Source organism: Rhizophagus irregularis, chromosome 5 (genome assembly GCF_026210795.1).
Source record: "Rhizophagus irregularis chromosome 5, complete sequence".
In the NCBI taxonomy this organism is placed as follows: Eukaryota; Fungi; Glomeromycota; class Glomeromycetes; order Glomerales; family Glomeraceae; genus Rhizophagus; species Rhizophagus irregularis.
This window is the reverse complement of record NC_089433.1, coordinates 5,634,517-5,647,642: the sequence shown is the minus strand read 5'-3', so window position 1 is coordinate 5,647,642 and position 13,126 is coordinate 5,634,517. Positions and strand designations below refer to the sequence as shown.

Below are 13,126 nucleotides of genomic sequence, written 5' to 3'. Positions count from 1 at the left end.
GAAATGAATATATTTTGATTAAAAGGGGAAATTTTCATATTTAAGAAAAATCGATCTCAAAAAATTATTAAGCAATCCAATCAAATTTTGTTCCAAACGGGCTCATCCTTTATATGATGCACAAATTTGGTACAAATTTATGCAAATACATTTTTACTGGGTATCATTACTAATTTACTTTCTTTCATTACTAATAAATGTAACTTATGAAGTATTTTGTATATTTTTATATTTTAAACTAATAAAAATTTTATAATTTCACTTTAAAAATTTATGAATTACCATACAATGATGTGATTTTATTGCAATTTTTAGCACATTTTATTTTATGATCAAATGTGCAGAGATCATAGTGAAATTATAGTGAAAATCGTATTAAAATCGTAGTAAATTTAATTGGATGATTTTTCAACAGAAATCACACAGAATTTTTTCATAGGGCATTAATTATCATCATATATACTGTATAATGTATTTATAAATCATTCCTAATATTTTTAATTTTCAAAATAATTCCAATATCTTATTTGTTAATTCTTTCGGTAAATACAAGTTTTAGATCGCGGGGGGTTAGTAAGAACTGAGCGTTTAATAATAATTTGTCCTTATTAATGCTATTTTCAGGGAGAGTCCATTTATATTTGAGCACTTTAAAAGGAATGATATAAATTACTTATTTGGTTCAACTATAAATAAATTAAGCAATTTAAATATATTTTACTCACGGATCATTGAAAGAATAATTCTTTGTTCCATTAAAGATAAATTTTGTCCGACACTATATGTTTTTAAGAAAAAATTTAATTTTAAAATGTGGTAAAATTATTTTATATTTGTAAAAAGAAGTACATGCTGTATATACCAATTTCTTGGACCAGAAGAAAAAGTAACCCAAGAATATGCGTGTCTTTTCTCGCTACTTAAAAATCTTTCAGGGTCGTATTGATTAGGATTTTTCCAATATTTTGGATTATGATGAATTTGCCAAGCATTTACCATACATATAGTATTTGTTGGTAGAGTATAGGGGCCAAGCTTAACTGGCTTATTTAATCTTCTAGCAGTTATTATTGGTGCCGGTGGATAAGCTCGTAAAGATTCTTTAATAATTGCATTGACATATTTCAATTCCTAATATATATAGTTATATACAGTACACATAATATATATGAGTAAAATACAGTAAAATTGTAAAATGTGAAAATTAATAAATTATAGTAATGGCTTAATAGTACCTTTAATTGATCTGAATTTGGTATAATTGGTTCGTTACCAAGAATATTAATTACTTCTGCTCGTGCTTTTTCTTGCATTTCCTATTTATTTTGAATTACAAACAAATTAATGAAAAGATGTAAATTTTGAAAAATCAACCACAAAAATTTACCACTTACTGGATATTTTGCAAGAAAATAAAGCGAAACACTCAATGCTATTGAAGTGCCTAAAAAAAAATTTTTTTGAAATTTTAAATAAAGATCTTTGTAATTCATAAATAAATTTTCTGTCCCCAGAAATTTATGTCCTAATTTAATCTAATATGTACGTACTACAACGCACAATTTTAAACTTACTATCATGTCCTGCAGCAAAAATGCTCGCCAACTCATCCCTTAATTGTTTTATATCGGTATTAATTTCTTCTTGTTCAGTAAGTTTTAACATGCTCGTTAATAAATCACGACCATTATAAGAATTTTTCTTAATCTCATTTCTCCTTGCTTCTATAACATCATAAATGAATCCATCAAATTCTTTGAGTGCATCCAAGTATTTTTTGTTAGATTTTAAAGGCAATTTATCTACCCATGGAACCATACGATAGAGAGGAGATCCAACAATTGAAACAACATATTTATAAGAACTTATAAGATGAGAAACTCCTTCGGATTCTAAACACTAAAATATAATCTTTTTTAGATTGTAATAATTAGTACTAAAGAAATATATATATCTTCCAACTCTTACTCCAAACTTATGTCCAAAGCCCAATTTTCCCAATGCTTCAATTGTAACACGTTGCATAGTTTCGTATACATCAATTGGTCGATTTAATTTTGGTTTCATGAAAGCAAAAAGGTCCATCGTAGTTTCACCAACAATTTCTGGAGATAAGGCAATATTGAATGCAGAATTCGCTAAATTCCTATGAGTTCTCCATTTCTATAAAATAGTCAATATTACTTTAAGTATTAACGATTCTACTTAGGGAATAACGGCATTAACGCGAATAATGCTTATAAAAATCGAAGTCGAGATTACATACATCTCCATTAGCAAATGGTAATCCAGACCCGAAAAATTTATCTAAAAAACTACCAGGATCTGGTTCGAATTTGGTAGCATCATCCTCTAATAAATAATTTTAATTATTTAAGGGAACGTTTTGTTATGTTTTAACTGTACCGCACATTAAAAAAACAAATTACCTGATTCAGTCAATAAAATTTTAGCATATTCAGGGCTTGCGATACTTACTGAGCCGAAGTAACTCTATAAAAGTAAATAAATATATATTTTTTAATAAATAAGAGAAATTAAGATAAAAATGGGTGACATTGATATTTACAAAATAAATTCCATGGTCTCCTGAACGTCTTTGAATTAAATCCTCAATTTCATCATAGTTCTTTTGTTGTAAATTGGCCCACAATATTTCTAATGTAGAAACATTTGGAATACTCTCAAGTCCTTCAGGTTTTTTATTAATTTTACGAATGAAATTAATAACAACAATCAAGATAATAACGAAAAATATTGATATAAACATTTTTTTGTTTAAAAGTACATGCTGTAGGTACTGTACAGACAGTATATTTATATAATTACTTGTTACATGAAACATTATAGGCCCAATTTAGTAAGGTATTTTTGTCTTTCGAGATTTACGAATTATAAAATTCGGAAGGTTTTATCTAATCTGGATGCAAAATTATCATGCACTTGATTATGCCTACGGCACCCCATAGAAAATTTAAAATACACTATATTAGTTCCCTTAATTTGTATAAGCAATGTATTAGAAATTTCTCTTTTTAGCTAAGGGGTGAAAATTATTTTAATTAATGATCGACAAGTGATGCGACATTTCCGATGGCTGTTAATTTCGCAAATATATCGTTTTTTATTAAGGAGGTGATTAAAGAAGTGGGTTGTACAAACTATTGTTGAAAAAAAAATGTATCGTTTTTGATTATTGAAAAAAATGTATCATTTTTGATTATTCGGTAGTGTCACATGGCATGCGCAGTGCATGCGCTAATTGCGCTATGTACTGTACAGTACTATTGTTTTTCGCGTTTAACGGATAATCGATGAATTTATGAATTAAACTACCGCTATTTTCCATTTTTCATATTATTTACTCAACCTTTATTAAAATTAAATAATTAATGAAGTACTTTTACTAATAGCAACTCTTTACAATTAATTTAATATATGAAAATTGCTAAGCTTGTAAATATCAATACATATATATATTTAGACAAATTAATATTATTTTGCTATAATATATAATTTATATCTAAGATTCTTTTTATGTCCATAAATTAATACTTTATTATGTAATTTTTACAAAGTTATTATTAGTTAACTTTTTGAAAAACTGAAATTTTAAAAACACCAGATTTTATTAATGAAACCGCCTTTGTCGTATTAAGTAATTCGATTCTCCATAAAATTTTACATATATTCGAGCAATTAAAATAATATTTATTCTCCATTAATAAGTTGCATCTGGAGGTTGAAACTAAAAAAAATGAAAAAAGTTGGCGTAATGGAAATTTTTTATACAATTATTATATTATTAAAAAAATTATTAAAATAGATAGAGAAAAGTTCAAAAAATAAAAGTTTATTAAGGTTCATAGTATATTATCTAGAAAAAAAATCATGTTATATTAGAACTATTTATTGATTATAATATGTTTTAATTAGCAAAAAACAAGTCAGCCAAAAAAACCTGACATTTCCGCTGACTGGTATGTATTTATAACGTAACACTTTGTTGAATCAGATTTTGCGAAAGTTTTGGAACTGGTATCTGAGAGCACAGCATGTGATTTCGAATTCACATCGATAACTTGCAGTTAGATTCTAATTAGCTGATAATAAATGCATTTCATGACGTTATGTTAACAAAAACTTTGCTTTTTTAGAAACCATATTAATAAGAATGTTGTGAAAACATTTCTTTGATAGCAAAAATTAAATAAAATAAAAAATAAAATAAAAAAATAGTTTTCACCGGTCAAAATGGTGCAATCGGCTGGAAATCGGATGTCCGATTTTAGGTCGATTTTGGGTCGATTTTGGGTTAAAAGTTCCGAATTTAAAAAGTTCCGATTGGCAGCAAATCGGAATATAAATTCGGAACTAAATCATTACAAATCAACATTCTGAATTAATTCCGATTTAACAAAATCAACATTACGATTTAGCAAATTGATATTACAGATTTTGAAATATTTTGAAATATTTTTATTAAAATCATATTTTGTAAAAAATGATACAAATTAGCAAATTAAACCCACCAAAACCCAAAAACCTACCAAAAAACTCATCCAAAACCCTCCAAAAAAAACCTATTAAAAATCTACAAAAAACCCTGCCAAAATCCACCAAAAATCCCTATGCAGTTTTTTTTGCACCGATCCACCTCATATCCACCCATAAAAGCCGAAACCTACAAAATTAAAGAAAGAAATGTTAGAATGTCTCTTATAGATAATTTCGAAACTTCCCTATAAACATTCATCTACTGATTACTCACGCCTAAAGAAGCCGAAACCTATAAAATTAAAGAAAGAAACTTAACGTGATCATGGTTAAGAAAAGTTCGCTCGAACTTTTCTTAATTTGTACTACAACATAACGTGATCATGGTTAGAACGTTTCTTAAAAATAATTTAAAAACCCCCTAACACTTACCTGCTGATTATCCATGCCGAAGCAGTTTCCTATAAAAAAGAAATGAAAGAAACGTTAAAACCGTTTTTTTTTTAAAAAAAAAAGTTTCGAAATTATTTTTGAAACTCACTTTGGATTCTGGATTCCACGCCGGAGCCGATTTCCTACAAAAGTGAAATAAAAAAAAACGTTAGAAACGTTAGTTTAAAGTTTTCTGAATTAAATCTCGAAACTTACCACGGAATTCGGTATATTAGGAGCCGATTTCCTACAAAAGTCATAAAAAAAGTTAAGATACGTTTTTTAAAGTTTTCGAAAAAATAACTTCGGAAACTTACCTGGAATTCTGGTATCCAAGATGGGCCAGTTTCCTTATCTTCAGTAGACTTCCGGTATCTACGTTATAGCCGGTTTCCGACAAAAACAATTATAAAAAATGTTAGTATACGTTTTTATTAAAAGTTTTCGAAGTCCAACTTCGAAAACTCACCGGATTCCTTCCTTATTGGGCCGATTTCTACAAAATCATAATAAAAAAACGTTAAAACCGTTTTTTCTTTAAGCTTCAAAAATTAGTTTCGAAACTTACCTTGGAATTCGGCTATCCACATCGGAGCGATTCCTACAAAAAAAAATAAAAAAAAACATTAGAAACGTTTTTTTTTAAAGGTTTTGAAGATTATTTTTGAAACTTACCTTGGAATTTGGCCATCCACTTTGGAGCCGATTCCTACAAAAAAGAAATAAAAAAAAGTTAGAAACGTTTTTTTTAAAGGTTTCGAAGATTATTTTCGAAACTTACCTTGGAATTCGGCTATCCACTTTGGAGCCGATTCCCTAATAAAAAAGATAAAAAAAAATGTTTCCGAAGTAAAGGAAACTTCAGAAACTTTCGGAATAAAAAAGATAAAAAAAAAGTTTTTTTTAGTGAAAGTTAAAAAAAGCTTAAATTCGGATAGCTTATTTTTAACATTAAAATGGAAATGATCACATCAGTATCAATCGGGGACTGTATACACGATTAATCCTCCTGTTTTTCGAAATACTGTACCCTGAACCCGTTGCCTTTTCATCGCTGGTTCCTTCTCAACATCTATCCTATCCTTTAATAATTCAACAATAACGTCCATTACCCGCTTCACGTTTTTACGCAACTCCTTTTCTTCCTCTTATTCGCAAATAGAGATTGAAATCGGGATATATCACACAAGTAAAATTTAACTAATTCGGTATGAAAAGTAAGGGGAAAAGAAATAAAAAAGGATAAGAGTTGGTTGCGAAAAGAAAAGCGGATCACCACTATACTATAGATTGATAAATGTCCGATCATAATAATAATTTCGGGAAAATCCAAGTTGGGTAAAATCAGTGGATAGCGATACCTAATTTGGCTTGGGAAAAATCTGCGTAAACTTTATAAATTCACAAAATTATTCTAAATTATAGTTTCTTTTTACCGCAAATTTTTGTTCAAAATGACTGTTAGTATTAAAGAAACTTATAATGTCAGGCCAACTCAACCAACACAACATTCACCAATAATTCTATCTAATCATGATTTAGTACTTCCAATGGTTTACATGTTTGCTCATCATTTTTACAAGAATGTTGATAACAAAAATGATTTTATGGATCCTAGTAAACTACGTGATTCATTGGGAGATATTTTATCTGATTATTATCCATTGGCTGGTCGTTTAAAAAAAGAAATTGATGGTAAATTAAGCATTGCATGTTGTGATCAAGGTATTCCATTTATCATAGCCGAAAGCCCAGATATTACAATTCAACAACTTGAAGAAAAAAATTGGCAGCCTTCTTCAATTCCAGATCATCTTGTACCTGATTTACCTGTAACTCATGGATTAATATCACTTCCTTTGGATGTGCCATTACTTATGGTACAACATACCACATTAGCTGATGGATCTGTTGTTTTAGGAACGGTCATGCATCATACAATTGCAGATGGTATCTCATTATTTTGTTTTTTAGATAATTGGGGACGTAAGGCTCGTCAAGAACCAATCATTCCTCCTGTACATGACCGTTCTTTACTAAAGGCTAGTGGTAACCCACCAACTCATGAGCATCCTGAATTCAAGCTGTTTAAACTTCCGACTGAGGCTTCTCAAGCGATGCCACCGATGCCACCGATGATAACAAAATTATTTCATATTAATAGAGATAATTTAAAAAAATTATGCAATGTTTATTCTGGTGAACATAATTTGGTTTCAGCTAATGATGCACTTGTAGCTCACCTTTGGAGATTGGTAACTAGAGCACGTGGAATTCCTTTAGATGCAGAAGTTATTTGTGCATTTCCTTGTGATGGAAGAAAAAGACTCAAACCATTCTTTCCACCAAATTATTTTGGTAATTGTATCTTGTAAGTTAACTGATATGTCTTATCTTAAATCGCTGATAAATTTTGATATTTATATTCCTGATATTTCCTAGAAATACGGTTCCAAAAATGCTTGTTTCTGAGTTGATAAATGGATCTCAACCAAATCTTGCACTTCAAATACGAAAAGCAATTGATAAAGTAAATGACTCAAAAATAAGATCCTCAATTGATTGGATTGAGCAACAACCAAATAAAAGTGAAATTAAATTAAATTGTAATTACTATTGTGGTAAAGATCTTGTCTTGACCAATTGGTCTAAATCTTCATTATATGATTTAGATTTTGGTTATGGAACTCCATTAAGATTTAGCTTGAGAAGAGGAAGAAATTTGGATGGAATAGTTATCCTACTTGGAACTAAATATGATGATGGAATACAAGCTTATACAAGCTTAATTATTGAACACATGCAAAAATTAGAGCAAGATCCTGAATTTAAAGAGTTTTTTCAAATTTCTTAAGTAGATTTTGTAGGTTTTCTTAAACAATACATGTGTCATGTAATTCTTAAATTTGTAAAAATTAAAGAGATTAAATTATTAAAAAATTATTGCTTTTGTGTTTTTTTACCAGTGAGACAAATAATTCCACTATGAGTTAATATTATGAACATTACAGTATTAGTTTTTGCGCTAGTAAATAACATTGAGAGAGCACCCTTTAACTAATCATACTCATTTTTTGAAATTGCTGACTCGGAAGAACTTTTCCACGTATCTTAAATCATACTTAAGAATTTATTCCTGTAAATATTATAATATTAATAATCAAAAATTTTTTATATTTTATTAAAATGCTCTCATAATCTTTTATTTCCTCTAAATTAACCACTCCAATTGTTCAATCTTTAATTACAACTGCTCTATAAATTGTACATGATGGTATTTTACTAATCTTTTTACATTGGTATGAACTTTATTCCAATCTAAATTATGAATTTTTTGAAAATAAACACCCCTATAAAAAAGAATTGTCCGGAAATATCTACAAAATGTCCGGAAAATGTCCTGGTATATTTGAGCGTGTCCAGGAAATAACCATTTTTCGTCCTAAAAAATAATCACATCATCTGTTCATAATTTTTTAAATGTCCAGAATACGTACAGAAAATTACTAATTGTCCGGAATATGCATAGAATTATTTTTTAAAAAAAAAATTAATAATTTTCTAATGCGGAAAATGTCCGGAATATGTATGGAATTTTTTTTAAAAAAAAATTAATAATTTTCTAATGCGGAAAATGTCCGGAATATGTATGGAATTTTTTTTTAAAAAAAATTAATAATTTTCTAATGCGGAAAATGTCCGGAATATGTATGGAATTTTTTTTAAAAAAAAAAATTAATAATTTTCTAATGCGGAAAATGTCCGGAATATGTATGGAATTTTTTTTTAAAAAAAAATTAATAATTTTCTTCTAATACGGAAAATGTCCGGAATATGTATAGAATATTTTTTAAAAAAAATTGATTCGCTATGGATTGCATTCAAATATAAATCACGTACAATAGCCAAAATGTATTTAAATACCTTACACAAGTAATTATACAATTGATAAATTAAATTAATTAAATTTGTACCAAAAGTCTGTAATCCCAATAAGCAAAATTGATTCCTTGCAGGTGAACAAGAATTATAAACCCATGTAATTCCATCATTGCACTGACGCCAAAGTTTCACGTAATCATCTTTCTTTTTTTGTGACGCACAACAAATACGAGTAGTTTCTAAGTACATAAGTTCCTATTAATACAATTAAAAAAATGGTTATAATTGCCAATAAATGTTAATTGTTAATAAATACTTACACGGTAAATATGTGTTGTCACGATCAATTCCACTTAAAGAAGCACGAAGCAAGGGATTTATTACATCCGAGAAATATGAACCTTCGTTCAATTTTTTGGTAAATTTATGATCTGAATAAGTACGGTTGTTCCATACTTCTTTACTAAAAATAATTAGCGCTAAATTAAATTACTCAAATTATAGTAAATTAATAAAAAAATTCACTTACAGCACTAGCAAAATATTATCAACGACTTGTTTCTGTTTAGAAGGAACCTCCTTCCATTTTGAATCATGCAAAAATTTCACAGGAACTGGTGAAAAATTAATACTATGAAAGAACTCGTTTGAAGCATAATACATTTTGTATTTATTTCATCTCTAATTTCGGGAAGATAAAGCCTTTTGGCTCCTAATTGTAGTGCAATAATAAAATTAATTCATTCATTATGTACAGTGAAAGATCGCAAATGATAAGACAATACTAAAAAAAATATACAGATAATTGCTGCAGTGATATCTTGTCTAAGGGTTTTATTAGATTCGAATTCTCATCAAGCACAAGGCTGGCTACAGGGTCCTTCCAACTAAGTTCCTCAATATTAATAAGAGATAATTTATCTAAAATAGCGTCGCATAATTCTACATCTTCGTCTGATTCAGGTGACTTCAATCAACAATCAATTACTTACGTTAAATTAAATAAATTAACAATGTTTTTATAGATAGCAATTGGACTTTCGTCATCACTACTGGAACTCTAAAAACGTTTGAAATCTCATTATTATATAAATTTACAAAGTTAAACAACTGCAATAAATAGATAAATACCTTATAATGTTCAAAAGCACCGATTTCATTTAAGCTTTGTACAGAATCATATACTTGTTTTAACTTAAAATAACAATACTGTTAATTTCTTTAAAATTTTATGAAATTTAATTTAAAGATCTATATCAACTAATTAATTATTCTCAATTGTAAATATTCATAACATTCTTTTAATAATTATTAAAATTCAAAATAAACTTTTTCAATGAAACTCTATTCAGACCTCAAATACACAAAAAATATTCAATGCTCGTCAAAGCTATCATCAAAATATCAATTATCAAGTTTTATTCAAAATACATTTTATCAATGATACTCTATTCAGACCTCAAATACAAAATTAATATACTATTTGGTCGTCAAAAGCCATCATTCAAATCATCATCGAATACAAACTAATCATGGTTACAATATATTTTCATGAAGTATAAACGCTTTATACACTTTACACTCGCGGTCATGGTCTTTTATCTTTAATAAGGCCAGTCTACTGCTTTCTTTGCTTCATAAATTATAAAATCAAAACTTGGAAATTCTCCTTGAAGGGACTGAATGATGCGGAAAACAATTGTTGAAGGTGTAATTATATAAGTATTCGCAGAAATTCAATTACCTCCATAATATTAAAAAAACGTTTTTTATAAATTACAAAGTTACACAATCCTAAGTCACGTGGTATAATTTTCACATCACACGTCAAATCGTTTAATTTTAAACGTGAAAATTAAAATTTGTTGTAAGAAATCAAAATTTGGTTGAAGAAATGACTAAAGCATTTGAAAATCTATCATTATATGGTGGCTATCATCTATAAACGACAAAAATATGGTGTCTTCAAACTTTTATAAATCATAAATTAGAGTGACATTTGATAAATGTGCTAGAAATAACAAAAATTAAATTTCAAAAAAATCGTACATAATAAATATTACTTTTTAATTTATCAAACTGTAAATTTTTAACCTATTTATAACATAGGATTTTAGCTATGAACATTTGCCTCACTACTTCTGCTATGACTGAAGTTTGAAATGAATAAGACAAACCCTGCACGAGGTACTAGCCAATTGGTTAATTATTAGTCGATCATAGACTTATTTAGTAATTGTATGACGTGATGGAAAGTATGAGTCACATGATACAGATTAAAGTTTAGCCTACAAACCTTTTTAACTGTTGGTTTCTTTTTTATTTAAATAATAAATCAATGAAGATTTATATAACATTTAGATTCCATTTATCTTACGAAGCGTAAACTTTACTAACGTGTACATTCATCTGCGTTTGGCAATACGACATATCAATAAATGGACCTAAATGTGCAATAAATACTAAAATCATTGCGAAAAGAGAAATATTTTTAATGTTTGTTATTAAATCATTAAAAATTTTTAATTGTGGAAAACTCTTTAAAAGCTACCTTAATAGAATCTTGTTTCATATCCACGATTTAAATTATCCTCCGATTTTTTCTTTCTACATAATGCAACAAACCTTCCCCCTTAATACACACCATACACATGGTTTATTGTTCTTATTGTTCTCCGATTCTTTTCCGTTTCTTTATTTTCTTCGTTAATTTCTAAAAAAAATTTCAATATCATTTTCTTTCATTATAAATAAACCAAAAATATTTACTTTCATATTTATTATACCATTCCCCCTTATCTATCCCTTGTTCTTTGTCCCCAATACATAAAATTAAAGAAAAATAAACATATCCTCTTAATACGTATTCGTAAAAGGATTTTCAATCTATGTAAATTGAAAAATTTCAACTAAATAAACATAAATTATATATACAGTATACCAGCATTTCAGAAGATTAGGCTCTATCTAAGTAAAACTTTTTAAATCAGTATTTATATTTTTTTAGTATTAATAAATTGACGCAAGACTAGTACTAAATGGTTGTGAATAAAATAATCATGTTTATAAAAAAGTAAATCTAATGTTTCCATAAAAGTGTTAGCTTTTAAAAGATGATGATCCAAATTTGTAGATTTATACGTCAGTGATGACTGTAATAAAATATCATGTTTATAAAAAAGTAAATTCTAATGTTTCCATAAAAGTGTTAGCTAAAAGATGATGATTTCTACCAAATTTGTAGATTTATACGTCTAATAAAATAAAAAACTATCGTGAATTTTTACAAGCATCTGAAAAGATATGTTTAAAATTATCATCTATATTTCAATGTCTTATTGAATTGTCTGGTTTCTATATTTGTAAAATGTTTAATTTAGTTTATTTAATTGATTCGTTTAATTCAACGCCCTAATCCTCATTCTGATACTTATTATTTATATTTCAGCTAACGCTAATTATTGAGCGATTATTTGCATAATTCATTCGAGATTCAGGTGGTTTATATTTATTTACTGAATAACTTCTGATTAAATTTTTTTGAATTCTGTAAAGTTCGTTATAACTGTTTCAAATTATCAAAGCTATTAATCAAATTGCAGTTTTATGAAAGGGATTTATTTATTTTTGATGCAATTAGTCAGATTATTAATGAATGACAATTCAATTGACATTTTCTGACTCGAATTAAATTTTTGTCTTGTCATTTAATCGAGTATCTAATTACATTTAAAGCTCAAAATTTAGTTGTCACAGAATTGCCTTAATTTATAAGTTACTTAAAATACACAATACTTATTATAGTTTACTCAAAATCTCAAATCAATTCAACCTAAAATGTATTATTTTAACTTGGAATATTTATTGTTTAATACGTCGTTGAATTACATTGTCGAAGTAAATGATTGTATACAAACTAGATATATTAATTCCGGTATGTAGAATTAGCAAACAATTTAATTTACCGTGATAATGGCGAAGAAACTCTATGACTAAAAACTAGTTTAATTCCCGTAGTAATAAACTTACATTCTATTGATACACAGATACTGTGAAAATGAAAAAGAAGTATTTGTAATTATACTCCAGACGATCACATTTGTATTATTTTTTACGTTTCATTTCAATATGTCAGTTTTTTACTCTTTGACCAATGCTTTCCCCATGTTTCAATTTAACTCTTGATGCGATACTATTTTTATTGTTATAATTCAAAAGTTTACTAAATGTTTTTTTTTCGTTTTTAAATACGACAATTTTGACTTCCCGTCCTATCAAAAAAATTAATTAGCTTTTGTACTTACAATAATGAATA

General features: G+C 27.6%; 4 protein-coding genes across 4 annotated transcripts; 1 reads left to right on the top strand and 3 right to left on the bottom strand.

Annotated features, from left to right (window-relative positions):
• Nucleotides 1–523: 523 nt before the first annotated feature.
• Nucleotides 524–2,770, bottom strand: OCT59_025746 (uncharacterized protein; the record flags this gene model as incomplete). Its single annotated transcript, XM_066140716.1, has 10 exons — nucleotides 524–648; nucleotides 726–778; nucleotides 863–1,131; nucleotides 1,236–1,316; nucleotides 1,395–1,444; nucleotides 1,575–1,899; nucleotides 1,969–2,163; nucleotides 2,267–2,352; nucleotides 2,430–2,493; nucleotides 2,570–2,770. The coding sequence occupies 10 exons, from the start codon at nucleotides 2,768–2,770 to the stop codon at nucleotides 524–526; spliced, it is 1,449 nt and encodes a 482-aa protein (XP_065992275.1).
• Nucleotides 2,771–4,594: 1,824 nt separating this feature from the next.
• OCT59_025745 (uncharacterized protein) lies at nucleotides 4,595–6,238 on the bottom strand (the record flags this gene model as incomplete). Its single annotated transcript, XM_066140707.1, has 12 exons — nucleotides 4,595–4,684; nucleotides 4,772–4,789; nucleotides 4,848–4,862; nucleotides 4,930–4,958; nucleotides 5,039–5,072; nucleotides 5,146–5,176; nucleotides 5,247–5,304; nucleotides 5,399–5,425; nucleotides 5,498–5,530; nucleotides 5,605–5,638; nucleotides 5,711–5,722; nucleotides 6,206–6,238. The coding sequence occupies 12 exons, from the start codon at nucleotides 6,236–6,238 to the stop codon at nucleotides 4,595–4,597; spliced, it is 414 nt and encodes a 137-aa protein (XP_065992274.1).
• Nucleotides 6,239–6,363: 125 nt separating this feature from the next.
• OCT59_025744 (uncharacterized protein) lies at nucleotides 6,364–7,907 on the top strand. The gene is made up of 2 exons (XM_066140700.1): nucleotides 6,364–7,300; nucleotides 7,372–7,907. Exons 1-2 carry the CDS (start codon nucleotides 6,384–6,386, stop codon nucleotides 7,781–7,783), a joined length of 1,329 nt encoding a protein of 442 aa, XP_065992273.1. The 5' UTR covers nucleotides 6,364–6,383; the 3' UTR covers nucleotides 7,784–7,907.
• A 1,092-nt stretch (nucleotides 7,908–8,999) lies between these two features.
• OCT59_025743 (uncharacterized protein) lies at nucleotides 9,000–9,474 on the bottom strand (the record flags this gene model as incomplete). Its single annotated transcript, XM_066140696.1, has 4 exons — nucleotides 9,000–9,050; nucleotides 9,132–9,163; nucleotides 9,213–9,274; nucleotides 9,341–9,474. 4 exons carry the CDS (start codon nucleotides 9,472–9,474, stop codon nucleotides 9,000–9,002), a joined length of 279 nt encoding a protein of 92 aa, XP_065992272.1.
• Between the last annotated feature and the right edge of the window lie 3,652 nt (nucleotides 9,475–13,126).

Bases quoted from the DNA above. Each gene is read 5' to 3' on its own strand.
- OCT59_025744 (XM_066140700.1), top strand. From the start codon at position 6,384: ATGACTGTTAGTATTAAAGAAACTTATAATGTCAGGCCAACTCAACCA. The intron at 7,301-7,371 runs GTAAGTTAACTG...GATATTTCCTAG, and splicing joins TATTTTGGTAATTGTATCTT to AAATACGGTTCCAAAAATGC.